Source organism: Salvelinus fontinalis, chromosome 7 (assembly GCF_029448725.1).
Source record: "Salvelinus fontinalis isolate EN_2023a chromosome 7, ASM2944872v1, whole genome shotgun sequence".
Taxonomy (NCBI): Eukaryota; Metazoa; Chordata; class Actinopteri; order Salmoniformes; family Salmonidae; genus Salvelinus; species Salvelinus fontinalis.
In genome coordinates, this window is record NC_074671.1 from 7573855 (window position 1) to 7593088 (window position 19234).

Consider the following 19234-nt stretch of genomic DNA (forward strand, 5'->3'; position numbering starts at 1 on the left):
TCAAATTGCATTCTAAACTGAAGATCATGATTAGGTGATTATTGGATTATTGGTGTGTTAGCTGGGGCAAGACTGTGACACCAATCAGACCCTCGAGGACTGCAATTGCCCACCCCTGCTAGAGTATCTGGTCAATAATCTGGGTTTGGGGGTTTTGCTTGCATGCATCACTCGACCTGGCATTACAGGAAGGATACTGAGAGACTGAGGACAACATCAGGGCCAGCAAACCAACTGCATAATCTGGCATCCCCATCATCAAATCCCTCTAGCTCCAGTGGGTTGTTAGAAGCACCAGTCCCTGTCATAAACGGGCACACTCTGCTGTGAAGGAACTCTCCGAGCTGGTTTAATCAACATCGGTGTCTTTGTTTTGTTCATTTATTTAATGTCTATCTCTACTTAAATGTTTTCTCTTTATAGCTCCCGAGTGGCGCAGCGGTCTAAGGCACTGCATCTCATTATTTGAGGTGTAACTGCAGACACCCTGGTTCGAATCCAATCTGCATCACAACCGGTCGTGATTGGGAGTCCCATAGGGCGGCGCACAATTGGTCCAGCTTCGTCTGTTGTAGCCAGTCATTGTAAATAAGATTTTGTTAAATGAAAAAAAAAATCTGTAGGCCTATGCTACAAATGTGTAGCCTGCAATTAAACAATAAGCCCTGCACGTGTGTATATACATATTTACAGTATATGTAATGTAGCATATCAATCGCAGAATCGGTGGGACATAACGTGTAACATTGAAACGATGCAGTTACATCGTGATAGATGCGTATACAATCAAATATAATTCAGTCAATGTATTCCATTTTCATTTGATATTTTCAACCAATTTAACTAACAACGACACCCCCTTTACTGTAATTGTAACATAGCGTTTGGTTCAAAATCGTAAACGAACAGCCTAAGAGACACACATGAACAGACAGATTTACCTTTCTTCAGGCTTCCATTTAGATCTCTGTTCCGAACTCAACTGGTTTGTGATGGTGCGAAGGCATGGCAAATGCTGTCCGATGTCATGTTATGTTTAGTACTTTTAATATAGCTCTCTCGGAGCCTACAAGCCCGATTTTACCGTGCAAAGGGGAACCGTAGTTCTAAACTGCATTGCACTGAATGACAAATCCACCCCACATAACGTGCAAATTGACAGCGGTGTGTGATGCAGCGAAACTGACGCTCACTTATGGAAGTGATGGGGACGTTACAGTAGGGCAGAGCACTCTATCATATGGGATCGAATTACAGCTACATTCTTAAAGAGATAGGCCTATTATCATACACCCCCTCCCTCCCAACACACACACGCGTTAATGAAATATATGTCAATTTGCTAATATCAATTTAACTCCCTGATCAACAGTGACAATGTTTGGTGTTGCTGAAACGACCATGGTTAGAACACTGTCAGTCACATTGGTCCTGTGACTCAAATGGTGTTAAAGGGGGGTGAAGTATGGCCTACCAGGTGGTTTAGACTAGAGGGGAGGGTTATTCCAGTCCTCGGGGGCCTGATTGGTGACACAGTTTTGGGCTGACCCACGCTCAAGGAATAAATAGGCTAATATTGCTTGACATTTGGGGTTGCATCGGCTCCCCAAGCCAATCCACCTGGCCTATTAAAATAGGCGTCTGAGAATATTTATCCCCCACAGCCGTCCTTGCTGCATGTTCTGGTTCAATGTAGTATAAACTGTTATTATTGAGATTATTATATTGACAGGTTATGACATGACAGTATGGCCATCAAATAAAATGATTGCAGCCACATGCCAGGAGATGTTGCATTTTGTGGTCTGGATCCTTGCTGGACATATTAATGATGCTGACTTGTTTTGTTGAATAAACTAAACAAAGCCAAACAACTTACTTGATTAATGGTTGAAGCTTAATCAAAATCAATCTCAGCAGTTTGGTTTTCCCCGTTGACATCCATTTTATTGTTGCTTAGACCGTTTCCAGGAAACTGTACATAAATAATGCTTTTGCGCTCCGCTCCAACTGGTCCAAACGAGTGTCCGTAGTAGCAATCATGGCAGTGTTGTTAGGACTATTCACAGGACTTTGTTTTACAGTGATTTGTGTTATAGTGCGGCTTCTGATTGTGATTCGTTCTGGATCAAAATGTAAACCTGGAGAGAAAGGTTCCGTTTGCGTGCTTGTCGTTGCTGGATCAGGTATCAACATTTTAAAAGTAACGTTAGCTAGCTGGCTAAGCTAGCAGCAGGTACCGAAGCGTCCGAGACAATCTTTTGCTTTTGGAGCATTTGTGAATATTTATCAATTACTAGGCTTTACTCTTTACTTTACACTTAATTGTTATTTCTTTCTACCTTTATGCTAGTTATTAAAACTACAGAGTAGTAACAAATAATCGCTTGTTACGGTAACTAGGTAACCTAGCTATCAGGGCTGACGTCACCAATAACAAACATGATGTGGCGGGTATAATGACGAAGAGAGATCAGCTACTTTATTAAAGCTAAATGTATGTAACATTATAATGCGCATTCAGTGTTTTATGTCAAAACAACACGTCTTTACTTTATTTAGAAACACTATTGGAAACACTGTGAGTAATTGTAAATTGCACTATTATACGGATGATACTGTTTTGTTCTCTAAGTTAGTGCCCTCTCTGTGAAACACGCCATTTGTGAACTGCAGCACGCTTTAGATTCCATACGAAACTCGCGTGTTGACATTAAAACAACGTTTGTTATCCAAGTCTCATACTATGGACCCCACTGACTTGCATAATGTACCCTATAGGCTAGCTTGAGTGGAGCACAAATTGATTGATGATACATTGTAATTTGTAAACGCATATAGATAAACTAACTAAAACACGGAGGATTAACCTTGGTGTCGTATTTAGTATAGTCCCGTTTGACATTTGACAACAGGAATAAGATTGTACAGGCGACACTCCTGCCAGTCCTAGATTATGGTGATATAATATGTCTCCTCTGTTTTGGGCCAAACTGCTTTTAGTTATAGTGCTGCTCATTCCTTCAGGATATATATTACAGCTGGACATCCTGGTTAATTAGGTCCCTTTAAGACTTTAATACCTGTTCATTGTGAAATGTACTTGTAAAATCTAAGAATTATGCTTTGTATATACTTTGTTTTAAGCTGTTTGGATTGTAACACAGAGCACCATTGGAAAAGGAGACGCAGAGGATAATACTAGTGCTTCTATTGACCACGTAGCCTACGTTACATCTATGCATTCATTGTGGGTTTTTTCTTCAGGGGGACACACCACTGAGATCCTGCGTCTGATGGAGAGTCTCTCTCAGTCCTACAGCCCAAGACACTATATAATCGCAGACACAGACAAGATGAGTGAAGACAAGATACGCATCTTTGAAAACGCAAAGAAAGACACTGGTTCAAAAGGCCAGGTAGAACCTACAGCCTCTTGCACATATAAGTAGCATAGTTCTTGAGTAGCCTATTTCAGACACAGTCATCAACTGCCCTTCAAAATCAGGAAAACATGGACAAGGTCTCAAGATCCCTGAATGTCTCAAGATCCCTGTTTCTTACTGCATTGTTACCGTTTGTTGAAATATGAATTCCTCTCTGTAATAGAATGTCTTACATAACAACGTTTTGAGTTGCAATGATCTTTATAAGTCCACTTCTATTCAAATGAACATCTTATGTTGTTAGTTCTCATTGAGATGAGAGTCTGATCTGTAGTGTAAATCGAGTCCTCAGTGCAAGTCCTCTTCTATTCAAATGAACATCTTATGTTGTTAGTTGTCATTGAGATGAGATTCTGATCTGTAGTGTAAATCTCAGTGCAAGTCCTATCCTCACCACCAGATGGAGTCAACTCCTTTTCTTTCTTTTGTGTCTGTAACAAAACTTCCCATCACGAGGCTACTTGCCATTGGGCTAGATTTCTCTCTGTATAGTAGTCAGTATTGCTTGTGGTACCTATCTCTGCTATCAGAGATAATTGACCTGTGAGATTTTAAGCTAGCCGTCTCATTTTATCACTTCCCTCCTCGTCAGTTTACCATCCAGCGGATCCCTCGAAGCCGTGAGGTGCTTCAATCCTGGAGTTCCTCTGTGATCTCCACTCTGAACGCCCTGCTCTACGCCGTTCCTCTGGTGTTCAGGCTCAGGCCAGACGTGGTAGGTTGAATCATAATATAATATATCATCTAGCCTTGTTAGAACAGACATGGTAGGTTGAATCATAATATATCATCTAGCCTTGTTAGGCCAGACATGGTAGGTTGAATCATAATATAATATATCATCTAGCCTTGTTAGGCCAGACATGGTAGGTTGAATCATAATATATCATCTAGCCTTGTTAGGCCAGACATGGTAGGTTGAATCATAATATAATATATCATCTAGCCTTATTAGGCCAGACGTGGTAGGTTGAATCATAATATATCATCTAGCCTTGTTAGGCCAGACATGGTAGGTTGAATCATAATATAATATATCATCTAGCCTTATTAGGCCAGACGTGGTAGGTTGAATCATAATATATCATCTAGCCTTGTTACATGGTAGGTTGAATCATAATATAATATATCATCTAGCCTTGTTAGGCCAGACATGGTAGGTTGAATCATAATATATCATCTAGCCTTGTTAGAACAGACATGGTAGGTTGAATCATAATATATCATCTAGCCTTGTTAGGCCAGACATGGTAGGTTGAATCATAATATATAATCTAGCCTTGTTAGAACAGACATGGTAGGTTGAATCATAATATAATATATCATCTAGCCTTGTTAGAACAGACATGGTAGGTTGAATCATAATATAATATATCATCTAGCCTTTTTAGAACAGACATGGTAGATTGAATCATAATATAATATATCATCTAGCCTTGTTAGAACAGACATGGTAGGTTGAATCATAATATATCATCTAGCCTTGTTATGCCAGACATGGTAGGTTGAATCATAATATAATATATCATCTAGCCTTGTTAGGCCAGACATGGTAGGTTGAATCATAATATATCATCTAGCCATGTTAGGCCAGACATGGTAGGTTGAATCATAATATAATATATCATCTAGCCTTGTTAGGCCAGACATGGTAGATTGAATCATAATATAATATATCATCTAGCTTTGTTAGGCCAGACATGTTAGGTTAGATCATAATATAATATATAATCTAGCTTTATTAGGCCAAACATGGTAGGTTGGATCATAATATAATATATCATCTATCCTTATTAGGTCAGATATGGTACTGTTTATGTACTGTACACTGCTGTACCCCATCCCATTTAGTCTCTCTGACAGTACACTGCTGTACCCCATCCCATTTAGTCTCTGACAGTACACTGCTGTACCCCATCCCATTTAGTCTATGACAGTACACTGCTGTACCCCATCCCATTTAGTCTCTGACAGTACACTGCTGTACCCCATCCCATTTAGTCTCTGACAGTACACTGCTGTACCCCATCCCATTTAGTCTCTGACAGTACACTGCTGTACCCCATCCCATTTAGTCTCTCTGACTGTACACTGCTGTACCCCATCCCATTTAGTCTATGACAGTACACTGCTGTACCCCATCCCATTGAGTCTCTCTCAGACCAGACATGGAAGGTTTGTTCATAATAGAATATAATCTGTCTGGTTGGTTTAGGACGCAGCCCTCGGTGTGGTACTGTGACCTGGTCCCAGATCTGTTTGTGCTCTTTCGACAGAACTGACCAGACATCCTAGACCTCCAACCTCTTATTTAGATGTCAAACTTCAACTCAAGAAATGTGTGTTATTCATTTTATCTTCGATTTAATTCTGACTATTTTGAGGAGGTGTGTACACTGGCTACAGCGTTTTGTCAAGCCAACATCTTTTCAGGGAGTATGGGAGTACACTCGTTGGGTTAGACTAGCCGAGTTGAGCTAGGAGCCAGCCGAACTGTAGCATGCTGATGCCTTAACTCTGCAGCTCTGCTCTGGAGGAGGGAGAGGGGAGACAGAGGGTCAGGGGTTCCCCCCTTCGGTCTCTCGGGATAACAGCAGGAAGAGAGGGAGGATGGGGAAAAGAGGAGTGTAGGGCAGAGTGTGACTAAGCAAGCACAGAGAGGGAGAGCGAGAGAAAGAGACGGCAGCCAGTGCTTACAGAATGTACTAGTTAGTAGTAGTCTTGGATTGTAGATATCACCTGCCATTGGCTGACATTCTGCCCTGAAGAATCGCTGTCCATCCATTCACCTCCCCATACAGTATTCAACACCTTTCAACACCTCTCTAACCCATAGAGCATTCAACACCTCTCTAACCCATAGAGTATTCAACACCTCTCTAACCCATAGAGTATTCAACACCTCTCTAACCCATAGAGTATTCAACACCTCTCTAACCCATAGAGTGTTCAACACCTCTCTAACCCATAGAGCGTTCAACACCTCTCTAACCCATAGAGTATTCAACACCTCTCTAACCCATAGAGTGTTCAACACCTCTCTAACCCATAGAGCGTTCAACACCTCTCTAACCCATAGAGTGTTCAACACCTCTCTAACCCATAGAGTGTTCAACACCTCTCTAACCCATAGAGTGTTCAACACCTCTCTAACCCATAGAGTGTTCAACACCTCTCTAACCCATAGAGTGTTCAACACCTCTCTAACCCATAGAGCGTTCAACACCTCTCTAACCCATAGAGTGTTCAACACCTCTCTAACCCATAGAGCGTTCAACACCTCTCTAACCCATAGAGTGTTCAACACCTCTCTAACCCATAGAGTGTTCAACACCTCTCTAACCCATAGAGTGTTCAACACCTCTCTAACCCATAGAGTGTTCAACACCTCTCTAACCCATAGAGTGTTCAACACCTCTCTAACCCATAGAGTGTTCAACACCTCTCTAACCCATAGAGTGTTCAACACCTCTCTAACCCATAGAGTGTTCAACACCTCTCTAACCCATAGAGTGTTCAACACCTCTCTAACCCATAGAGTGTTCAACACCTCTCTAACCCATAGAGTGTTCAACACCTCTCTAACCCATAGAGTGTTCAACACCTCTCTAACCCATAGAGTGTTCAACACCTCTCTAACCCATAGAGTGTTCAACACCTCTCTAACCCATAGAGTGTTCAACACCTCTCTAACCCATAGAGTGTTCAACACCTCTCTAACCCATAGAGTGTTCAACACCTCTCTAACCCATAGAGTGTTCAACACCTCTCTAACCCATAGAGTGTTCAACACCTCTCTAACCCATAGAGTGTTCAACACCTCTCTAACCCATAGAGTGTTCAACACCTCTCTAACCCATAGAGTGTTCAACACCTCTCTAACCCATAGAGTGTTCAACACCTCTCTAACCCATAGAGTGTTCAACACCTCTCTAACCCATAGAGTGTTCAACACCTCTCTAACCCATAGAGTGTTCAACACCTCTCTAACCCATAGAGTGTTCAACACCTCTCTAACCCATAGAGTGTTCAACACCTCTCTAACCCATAGAGTGTTCAACACCTCTCTAACCCATAGAGTGTTCAACACCTCTCTAACCCATAGAGTGTTCAACACCTCTCTAACCCATAGAGTGTTCAACACCTCTCTAACCCATAGAGTGTTCAACACCTCTCTAACCCATAGAGTGTTCAACACCTCTCTAACCCATAGAGTGTTCAACACCTCTCTAACCCATAGAGTGTTCAACACCTCTCTAACCCATAGAGTGTTCAACACCTCTCTAACCCATAGAGTGTTCAACACCTCTCTAACCCATAGAGTGTTCAACACCTCTCTAACGCATAGAGTGTTCAACACCTCTCTAACGCATAGAGTGTTCAACACCTCTCTAACGCATAGAGTGTTCAACACCTCTCTAACGCATAGAGTGTTCAACACCTCTCTAACCCATAGAGTGTTCAACACCTCTCTAACCCATAGAGTGTTCAACACCTCTCTAACCCATAGAGTGTTCAACACCTCTCTAACCCATAGAGTGTTCAACACCTCTCTAACCCATAGAGTGTTCAACACCTCTCTAACCCATAGAGTGTTCAACACCTCTCTAACCCATAGAGTGTTCAACACCTCTCTAACCCATAGAGTGTTCAACACCTCTCTAACCCATAGAGTGTTCAACACCTCTCTAACCCATAGAGTGTTCAACACCTCTCTAACCCATAGAGTGTTCAACACCTCTCTAACCCATAGAGTGTTCAACACCTCTCTAACCCATAGAGTGTTCAACACCTCTCTAACCCATAGAGTGTTCAACACCTCTCTAACCCATAGAGTGTTCAACACCTCTCTAACCCATAGAGTGTTCAACACCTCTCTAACCCATAGAGTGTTCAACACCTCTCTAACCCATAGAGTGTTCAACACCTCTCTAACCCATAGAGTGTTCAACACCTCTCTAACGCATAGAGTGTTCAACACCTCTCTAACGCATAGAGTGTTCAACACCTCTCTAACGCATAGAGTGTTCAACACCTCTCTAACGCATAGAGTGTTCAACACCTCTCTAACGCATAGAGTGTTCAACACCTCTCTAACGCATAGAGTGTTCAACACCTCTCTAACGCATAGAGTGTTCAACACCTCTCTAACGCATAGAGTGTTCAACACCTCTCTAACGCATAGAGTGTTCAACACCTCTCTAACCCATAGAGTGTTCAACACCTCTCTAACCCATAGAGTGTTCAACACCTCTCTAACCCATAGAGTGTTCAACACCTCTCTAACCCATAGAGTGTTCAACACCTCTCTAACCCATAGAGTGTTCAACACCTCTCTAACCCATAGAGTGTTCAACACCTCTCTAACCCATAGAGTGTTCAACACCTCTCTAACCCATAGAGTGTTCAACACCTCTCTAACCCATAGAGTGTTCAACACCTCTCTAACCCATAGAGTGTTCAACACCTCTCTAACCCATAGAGTGTTCAACACCTCTCTAACCCATAGAGTGTTCAACACCTCTCTAACCCATAGAGTGTTCAACACCTCTCTAACCCATAGAGCGTTCAACACCTCTCTAACCCATAGAGCGTTCAACACCTCCCTAACCCATAGAGCATTCAAGTGTGTTACCTGTAAAAGTCATTTCTGAGGACACACGCGCTGTTTCCTCCCCCAGATTTGTCAGCACAATCCAATAAGATCAGTGTCTTCACAGTGAGAGGATGGAAGTGTGTTCAAGGTGGCCTGTTGCTGCTTTTGGTTTGCTAGAATACAACTTGGTTGCATAATGCATTCCATAAAATATTTAGGCTTTTTATTGACGTAAGTAGTGTTATCTCAAGACTGGTTTCGGAGAAGGAAATGTTTTCTTATTTGGAAGCAGTTCTTATAGGGGCAGAGCTAACACAAAGGTGACTTAACCTGTCTCTGTTGTTGGCATAGTAGTGATCATCATAGTTATCCAACATACAGGCGCCCTTGTCTTTCAACTGTACTAGAATCATTGGTCAACAAAGGGCTGCGTTATTATCTCTCTGTAAAATTGTTTTCTTAATTTCTTAATCAATCTGGATTCGGACCTAAACATAATACAACTACGGCTACCATGCTGGTTGGAAATGATATTGCAAATGCCTTAGATGATAGAAAGAATTGTTCTGCCATGTTTGTAGGCTTTTAATGCTGCAGATGTTATTCTGTTGAATAAGCTTTCCTTGGTGGTGTTGGGTAGTGATGCCTTGTCGATGGTTTCATAATTATCTCAATGATAGAACTCAGGCCATCAAGGTAGATGGGGTAAAATCGGAGTTCCCCGAGTTACATAAAGGGGTGCCCCAAGGTGTGATACTCAGCCCACTACTGTTTACAATCTATATTAATAAAATTGGTAATGCTGTAAAAAAAATATATTTTATTTTTTACTATTTTCTACATTTTAGAATAATAGTGAAGACATCACAACTATGAAATAACACATATGGAATCATGTGGTAACCAAAAAGTGTTAAATAAATAAAAATATATTTGAGATTCTTCAAAATGCCACCCTTTGCCTTGATGACAGCTTTGTGTTGTTGCCTACCCTTAACACCTGGGGGCGGCCTGTCAGGAAGTCCAGGATCCAGTTGCAGAGGGAGGTGTTTTGTCCCAGGGTCCTTAGCTTACTGAGGAGTTTGTGGGGACTACAGTGTTGAACGCTGAGCTGTAGTCAATGAAAAGCATTCTCACAGAATTATTCCTTTTGTCCGGGTGGGAAAGGGCAGTGTGTAGTGCGATTGAGATTGTGTCATCTGTTGGGGCGGTTTGCGAATTGGAGTGGGTCTAGGGTTTCTGACATGTTGATGTGAACCATGACCAGCCTTTCAGAGCGCTTCATGACTAGCGACGTGAGTACTACGGGCCGGTAATCATTTAGGCAGGTTACCTTGGCTATCTTGGGCACAGGTGCTATGGTGATCTGTTTGAAACATATACATATTAGACTCAGACAGGGAGAGTTTGAAAATGTCAGTGAAGACACTTGCCAGTTGGTCCGTGCATGCTTTGAGTACATGTCCTGGTATTCCGTCTGGCCCTGCGGCTTTGTGAATGTTGACCTGTTTAAAGGTCTTGCTCACATCGACTACGGAGAGCGTGATCACACAGTCGTCCGGAACAGATGGTGTGCTCATGCATGGTTCAGTGTTTCTTGCCGCAAAGTGAGCATAAAAGGTATTTCGCTCGTCTGGTAGGCTCGCGTCACGGGGCAGCTCACGGGGCAGCTGTGTTTCCCTTTGTAGTCCGTAATAGTTTAAGCCCTGCCACATCCGACGAGAGTCAGAGCCGGTGTAGTAGGATTCAATCTTAGTCCTCTATTGACGCTTTTCCTGTTTGATGGTTCGTCTGAGGGCATAGCGGGATTTCTTATAAGCGTCCGGATTAGTTTCCCTGAGCTGGCGAAGAAGTTGAAGTTTGGTTTCTTTTACAGAAACAAAGCATGTCTGACTTTTGATAACAAGAAGGATATTGTCCAGGTCACTTTTATGTCTATTTTAGATTATGTCTATTTTAGATTCTGGGGATATTGTCTATATGCATGCAGCAGCATCTACACTTAAACCACTAGATGCTGTTTTCAGTTGTGTATTTTAGGTTTATTACTGGTGATGGTTCTAGAACTCACCATTGTTCCTTTAGGTTTATTGCTGGTGATGGTTCTAGAACTCGCCATTGTTCCTTTAGGTTTATTACTGGTGATGGTTCTAGAACTCACCATTGTTCCTTTAGGTTTATTGCTGGTGATGGTTCTAGAACTCACCATTGTTCCTTTAGGTTTATTACTGGTGATGGTTACAGAACTCACCATTGTTCCTTTAGGTTTATTACTGGTGATGGTTCTAGAACTCACCATTGTTCCTTTTAGGTTTATTACTGGTGATGGTTATAGAACTCACCATTGTTCCTTTAGGTTTATTACTGGTGATGGTTATAGAACTCACCATTGTGTTTTGTATCAAAGTGGGTTGTGCGTCTTTAAATGTAAGGAGAGGGAAGCATTTTCTTGTTTATCTACAAAGCAGTCATGCAGATGTCATATATATATATATCTCTCTCTCTTTCATCATTAATTAATTTTAGACTTACAAATGACCAAACCCGGTCTCAGGCTTGGATAACACTGGAGGCCCCTTCTGTCTCCACAGAGTTTGATAAAGCTGATTTAGGTTTTTATGCTCTGTGTATGTGGAACAAGTTCCATAGCTCTCTGAAAGGAGATGTTCTGGTCCCCCTTGGTGAGTTCAGGGTCATGGTCAGAGACCTCTGTGTTGATTAATGTGTCAGTTTTTCTTCATATGTTTTGTAATTGTGTATATTGTATGTGTTGAGGGAGGGGTCAGAGAAAATGTAACCATTCTCAAATTCAAAGACAGCTATAGAAGCAAGGATTCACCATCAATGATATCAAAAGTATAGTTTTAACGGTATATTGTGTCTGTTTATATTTACAGTACATTACAAACCTTGGTGTAAAATAAACGTACGTTTTGGGTTCTGATGGGGTATGACAGTTGAAGTTATCTTCTTCAAAAATCACTGGGTCTATATATCATTAAGTTTAAAAATGGACGTAGCAACTAAGGATCCCAGCTTTAACGAGGTTCACTTCTTAGTTTCACAGACGTCTCTCCACATTCAATCATGAACCATACTGTATTAAACGCTCTTCCACAAAGCTTTCTCTACCCTTAACCTTGTTCTGAACACCTCCAAAACAAAGGCCATGTGGTTTGGTAAGAAGAATGTCCATCTCCCCGCCGGTGTGATTACTACCTCTGAGGGTTTAGAGCTTGAGGTAGTCACCTCATACAAGTACTTGGGAGTAATGGCTAGACGGTACACTGTCCTTCTCTCAGCACATATCAAAGCTGCAGGCTGAAGTTAAATCTAGACTTGTTTTCCTCTATCGTAATCGCTCCTCTTTCACCCCAGCTGCCAAACTAACCCTGATTCAGGTGACCATCCTACCCATGCTAGATTACGGAGACATAATTTATAGATTGGCAGGTAAGGGTTGCTCTCGAGCGGCTAGATGTTATTTACCATTGGGCCATCAGATTTGCCACCACTGCACTCTGTACTCTGTAAACTGGTTTTCTCTGTACCCATCACAAGAACCACTGGTTGATGCTTATTTATAAAACCCTCTTAGGCCTCACTCCCCCCTATCTGAGATATCTACTGCAGCCCTCATCCTCCACATACAACACCCGTTCTGCCAGTCACATTCTGTTAAAGGTCCCCAAAGCACACACATCCCTGGATTGCTCGTCTTTTCAGTTCGCTGCAGCTAAAGACTGGAACGAGCTGCAACAAACACTCAAACTGAACAGTTTTATCTCAATCTCTTCATTCAAAGACTCAATCGTGGATACTCTTAGACAGGTGTGGCTGCTTCGCTTGATGTATTGTTGTCTCTAAATTTGTGCTGTTATCTGTGCCCATAAATGATTGTGCCATGTTTTGGGCTGCTGCCATGTTTTGGGCTGCTGCCATGTTTTGTGCTGCCATGCTGTGTTGTTATCTTACATCTCTCTTTACTTAGTGGTGTGGTCTCTCTTGTCGCGGTGTCTGTATTCTACATTTTTAATCCCAGCCCCCGTCCCAGCATGAGGCCTTTTGGTAGGCCGTCATTGTACATAGGAATTTGCTCTTAACTGACTTGCCAAGGTCAATAAATCGTGAACCACACTGTGTCAGTGGTGATTGACACTGGTTGTGTCCCAAATGACACCCTTTTCCCTATCTAGTGCACTACTTTTGACCAGGGCCCATGGGGAATAGGGTGCACTACTTTTGACCAGGGACCCATAGGGAGTAGGGTGCACTCCTTTTGACCAGGGACCCATAGGGAATAGGGTGCACTCCTTTTGACCAGGGACCCATAGGGAATAGGGTGCACTCCTTTTGACCAGGGACCCATAGGGAAAATTGTGCACTCCTTTTGACCAGGGACCCATAGGGAATAGGGTGCACTCCTTTTGACCAGGGCCCATGGGGAATAGGGTGCACTCCTTTTGACCAGGGACCCATAGGGAATAGGGTGCACTCCTTTTGACCAGGGCCCATGGGGAATAGGGTGCACTCCTTTTGACCAGGGACCCATAGGGAATAGGGTGCACTCCTTTTGACCAGGGCCCATGGGGAATAGGGTGCACTCCTTTTGACCAGGGACCCATAGGGAATAGGGTGCACTCCTTTTGACCAGGGCCCATGGGGAATAGGGTGCACTCCTTTTGACCAGGGACCCATAGGGAATAGGGTGCACTCCTTTTGACCAGGGACCCATAGGGAATAGGGTGCACTCCTTTTGACCAGGGCCCATGGGGAATAGGGTGCACTCCTTTTGACCAGGGACCCATAGGGAATAGGGTGCACTCCTTTTGACCAGGGACCCATAGGGAATAGGGTGCACTCCTTTTGACCAGGGCCCATGGGGAATAGGGTGCACTCCTTTTGACCAGGGACCCATAGGGAATAGGGTGCACTCCTTTTGACCAGGGACCCATAGGGAATAGGGTGCACTACTTTTTACCAGGGACCATAGGGAAAATTGTGCACTCCTTTTGACCAAGGACCCATAGGGAATAGGGTGCACTCCTTTTGACCAGGGCCCATAGGGAATAGGGTGCACTCCTTTTGACCAGGGACCCATAGGGAATAGGGTGCACTCCTTTTGACCAGGGCCCATGGGGAATAGGGTGCACTCCTTTTGACCAGGGCCCATGGGGAATAGGGTGCACTCCTTTTGACCAGGGACCCATAGGGAATAGGGTGCACTCCTTTTGACCAGGGCCCATGGGGAATAGGGTGCACTCCTTTTGACCAGGGACCCATAGGGAATAGGGTGCACTCCTTTTGACCAGGGCCCATGGGGAATAGGGTGCACTCCTTTTGACCAGGGACCCATAGGGAATAGGGTGCACTCCTTTTGACCAGGGCCCATAGGGAATAGGGTGCACTCCTTTTGACCAGGGCCCATGGGGAATAGGGTGCACTCCTTTTGACCAGGGACCCATAGGGAATAGGGTGCACTCCTTTTGACCAGGGACCCATACGGAATAGGGTGCACTCCTTTTGACCAGGGACCCATAGGGAATAGGGTGCACTCCTTTTGACCAGGGCCCATGGGGAATAGGGTGCACTCCTTTTGACCAGGGACCCATAGGGAATAGGGTGCACTCCTTTTGACCAGGGACCCATAGGGAATAGGGTGCACTACTTTTGACCAGGGCCCATGGGGAATAGGGTGCCATTTTGGGATCATTTCCTGCTAATCTACACATTTTGCCAAAGGGTAGAGGTAAATCTAACTGATGAATGGGCCCCACCCAGGTAATTAGACCATGATTACTACAAGAGTCTAGCAGCCAGCTAACTTACCAGCTAATTTACCAACGGAAAAACATATATGCAAACCAGTGGAGGCTGCTGAGGGGAGGACGGCTCATAATAATGTCTGGAACGGAGTCAATGGAACGGCATCAAACACATGGAAATCATGGACACTATATGTTTGATGTATTTGATGCCATTCCACTGACTCCGCTCCAGCCGTTACCACGAGCCCGTCCTCCCTAATTAAGGTCCCACCAACCTCCTGTGATGCAGACATGGACTAATTGACTGACTGCTGGGGCACAACCACATTTTTTAAATTGCACCTTGTGTATTCTACTATTCTAACTATCAACAGTAAGTTGAGACCCCGACTGAGGTAAACCCCCCCCCCCCCCCATCCAATGTATTATTGTATATATATATTTTTTAATAGTCCGTGGGCCTACAAAAGGGGTATTGCCGCCAGTTGCCCATCCCTGGCTGTATATTCCAGGCAGCTGTCTGTTCCTGTAATTCCCCATCTCCCCAAAACCCTACTGCCTTTCACCTTACTGTGAAATGCTTACTTACAAGACCTTAACCAACAATGAAGTTCAAGAAATGGTTAAGAAAATATTTACCAAATCATAAAAAGTAACACAAAATAACAATAACGAGGTTAAATACAGGAGGTACCGGAACCGAGTCAATGTGTGGGGGTACAGGTTAGTCAGTGTGCGGCGGTACAGGTTAGTCAATGTGTGGGGGTACAGGTTAGTCAATGTGTGGGGGTACAGGTTAGTCAGTGTGCGGGGTTACAGGTTAGTCAGTGTGCGGGGTTACAGGTTAGTCAGTGTGCGGGGGTACAGGTTAGTCAATGTGTGGGGGTACAGGTTAGTCAATGTGTGGGGGTACAGGTCAGTCAATGTGTGGGGGTACAGGTTAGTCAATGTGTGGGGGTACAGGTTAGTCAGTGTGCGGGGGTACAGGTTAGTCAATGTGTGGGGGTACAGGTTAGTCAATGTGTGGGGGTACAGGTTAGTCAATGTGTGGGGGTACAGGTTAGTCAATGTGTGGGGGTACAGGTTAGTCAATGTGTGGGGGTACAGGTTAGTCAATGTGTGGGGGTACAGGTTAGTCAATGTGTGGGGGTACAGGTTAGTCAATGTGTGGGGGTACAGGTTAGTCAATGTGTGGGGGTACAGGTTAGTCAATGTGTGGGGGTACAGGTTAGTCAGTGTGTGGGGGTACAGGTTAGTCAGTGTGCGGGGGTACAGGTTAGTCAGTGTGCGGGGGTACAGGTTAGTCAATGTGCGGGGGTACAGGTTAGTCAATGTGTGGGGGTACAGGTTAGTCAATGTGTGGGGGTACAGGTTAGTCAATGTGCGGGGTTACAGGTTAGTCAGTGTGCGGGGGTACAGGTTAGTCAATGTGCGGGGGTACAGGTTAGTCAATGTGCGGGGGTACAGGTTAGTCAATGTGTGGGGGTACAGGTTAGTCAATGTGTGGGGGTACAGGTTAGTCAATGTGTGGGGGTACAGGTTAGTCAATGTGTGGGGGTACAGGTTAGTCAGTGTGCGGGGGTACAGGTTAGTCAATGTGCGGGGGTACAGGTTAGTCAATGTGCGGGGGTACAGGTTAGTCAATGTGTGGGGGTACAGGTTAGTCAATGTGTGGGGGTACAGGTTAGTCAATGTGTGGGGGTACAGGTTAGTCAATGTGTGGGGGTACAGGTTAGTCAATGTGTGGGGGTACAGGTTAGTCAATGTGTGGGGGTACAGGTTAGTCAATGTGTGGGGGTACAGGTTAGTCAATGTGTGGGGGTACAGGTTAGTCAATGTGCGGGGGTACAGGTTAGTCAATGTGCGGGGGTACAGGTTAGTCAATGTGCGGGGGTACAGGTTAGTCAATGTGCGGGGGTACAGGTTAGTCAATGTGCGGGGGTACAGGTTAGTCAATGTGCGGGGGTACAGGTTAGTCAATGTGCGGGGGTACAGGTTAGTCAATGTGCGGGGGTACAGGTTAGTCAATGTGTGGGGGTACAGGTTAGTCAATGTGCGGGGGTACAGGTTAGTCAAGGTAATTTTTAGGGCTTGTGAGTGGCTAGGAGTGTCATGCTGAATGAACATGTGCTTATCTCTCTCTCTCTCTGTGTTGTTTCAGGTGCTGTGTAACGGCCCTGGGACCTGCGTCCCTCTGTGCGCGGCAGGACTTCTCCTGGGCCTCCTGGGATTGAAGAGAGTCCTGCTTGTCTACGTTGAGAGCATCTGCAGAGTGGAGAGCCTATCCCTGTCCGGGAAGATCCTCTATCACGTCTCAGACTACTTCTTTGTGCAGTGGTCCACCCTGAAAGACAAATACCCCAAATCAATTTACCTCGGGAGAATAGTCTGACTCTGGGAGGATAGTCTGACTCTGGGAGGATAGTCTGACTCTGGGAGGATAGTCTGACTCTGGGAGGATAGTCTGACTCTGGGAGGATAGTCTGACTCTGGGAGGATAGTCTGACTCTGGGAGGATAGTCTGACTCTGGGAGGATAGTCTGACTCTGGGAGGATAGTCTGACTCTGGGAGGATAGTCTGACTCTGGGAGGATAGTCTGACTCTGGGAGGATAGTCTGACTCTGGGAGGATAGTCTGACTCTGGGAGGATAGTCTGACTCTGGGAGGATAGTCTGACTCTGGGAGGATAGTCTGACTCGGGGAGGATAGTCTGACTCGGGGAGGATAGTCTGACTCTGGGAGGATAGTCTGACTCGGGGAGGATAGTCTGACTCGGGGAGGATAGTCTGACTCGGGGAGGATAGTCTGACTCGGGGAGGATAGTCTGACTCGGGGAGGATAGTCTGACTCGGGGAGGATAGTCTGACTCGGGGAGGATAGTCTGACTGTGGATAGATTATCTGGGGTGGAAAAAAGACTACCTTTTTGTCTTTACTGATACTATTTCAGCGTGTTACAAATGGGAACACTTTGTTCAGATAGATCATGTTTAATAGTGTGTCTGCTTGATGGACTGTGATGTATATTTTTCTACAAACTCTGGAACATCGAGCTCTATACATAATAACTACGTAAAGATGTTCTGGACCACTTCAATGTGTTATGAAATTGGTGTTTTTATTATATGGTGCCGTGTACAGTTTAAAGAAATACTAACTGGTAATCATACCTGATATGTAGCTGCTGTATATCTGACTTGAGTGAGGTGTTGGTGTAACTACCATGTGAATAAATTACATTACCTAAGCTTTCTGCTTTTGAATTCAACCCGATAAAGATAACCAGAGAGAACAACCAAAAACAATATGCTTAAGACATGATGCTGAAACCAGCCGTTGTCCTGTCTAGTGATATGACAGGATGGTGTTGTCCTGTCTAGTGATATGACAGGATGGTGTAGTCCTGTCTAGTGATATGACAGGATGGTGTAGTCCTGTCTAGTGATATGACAGGATGGTGTAGTCCTGTCTAGTGATATGACAGGATGGTGTAGTCCTGTCTAGTGATATGACAGGATGGTGTAGTGCTGTCTAGTGATATGACAGGATGGTGTAGTCCTGTCTAGTGATATGACAGGATGGTGTTGTCCTGTCTAGTGATATGACAGGATGGTGTAGTCCTGTCTAGTGATATGACAGGGTGGTGTAGTGCTGTCTAGTGATATGACAGGATGGTGTAGTCCTGTCTAGTGATATGACAGGATGGTGTTGTCCTGTCTAGTGATATGACAGGAGGGTGTAGTCCTGTCTAGTGATATGACAGGATGGTGTAGTGCTGTCTAGTGATATGACAGGATGGTGAAACCAGCTGTTGTCCTGTCTAGTGATATGACAGGATGGTGAAACCAGCTGTTGTCCTGTCTAGTGATATGACAGGATGGTGTTGTCCTGTCTAGTGATATGACAGGATGATGTAGTCCTGTCTAGTGATATGACAGGATGGTGTAGTGCTGTCTAGTGATATGACAGGATGGTGTAGTCCTGTCTAGTGATATGACAGGATGGTGTAGTGCTGTCTAGTGATATGACAGGATGGTGTAGTCCTGTCTAGTGATATGGCAGGATGGTGTTGTCCTGTCTAGTGATATGACAGGATGGTGTTGTCCTGTCTAGTGATATGACAGGATGGTGTAGTCCTGTCTAGTGATATGACAGGATGGTGTAGTCCTGTCTAGTGATATGACAGGATGGTGTAGTCCTGTCTAGTGATATGACAGGATGGTGTTGTCCTGTCTAGTGATATGACAGGATGGTGTTGTCCTGTCTAGTGATATGACAGGATGGTGTTGTCCTGTCTAGTGATATGACAGGATGGTGTTGTCCTGTCTAGTGATATGACAGGATGGTGAAACCAGCTGTTGTCCTGTCTAGTGATATGACAGGATGGTGAAACCAGCTGTTGTCCTGTCTAGTGATATGACAGG

At 44.3% G+C, this 19234-nt stretch overlaps 2 protein-coding genes across 3 annotated transcripts in view; one reads left to right on the forward strand and one right to left on the reverse strand.

Annotated features, from left to right (window-relative positions):
• Nucleotides 1-2084, reverse strand: part of LOC129858950 (TLC domain-containing protein 4-B-like) — a 43211-nt gene extending 41127 nt beyond the window's left edge. The window contains exon 1 of one of the 2 annotated variants that reach the window (XM_055928204.1): nucleotides 1880-2084. The gene's annotated coding sequence lies outside the window, so the exon portion shown is untranslated. Of the gene's footprint in view, nucleotides 1-941; nucleotides 1230-1879 lie in introns of those variants that run through there. The other variant, XM_055928203.1, reaches the window with a different exon arrangement.
• Nucleotides 2000-18057, forward strand: alg14 (ALG14 UDP-N-acetylglucosaminyltransferase subunit). Its single transcript, XM_055928205.1, has 4 exons — nucleotides 2000-2186; nucleotides 3268-3419; nucleotides 4039-4161; nucleotides 16972-18057. Exons 1-4 carry the CDS (start codon nucleotides 2042-2044, stop codon nucleotides 17200-17202), a joined length of 651 nt encoding a protein of 216 aa, XP_055784180.1. The 5' UTR covers nucleotides 2000-2041; the 3' UTR covers nucleotides 17203-18057.
• The last annotated feature ends 1177 nt before the right edge of the window (nucleotides 18058-19234 follow it).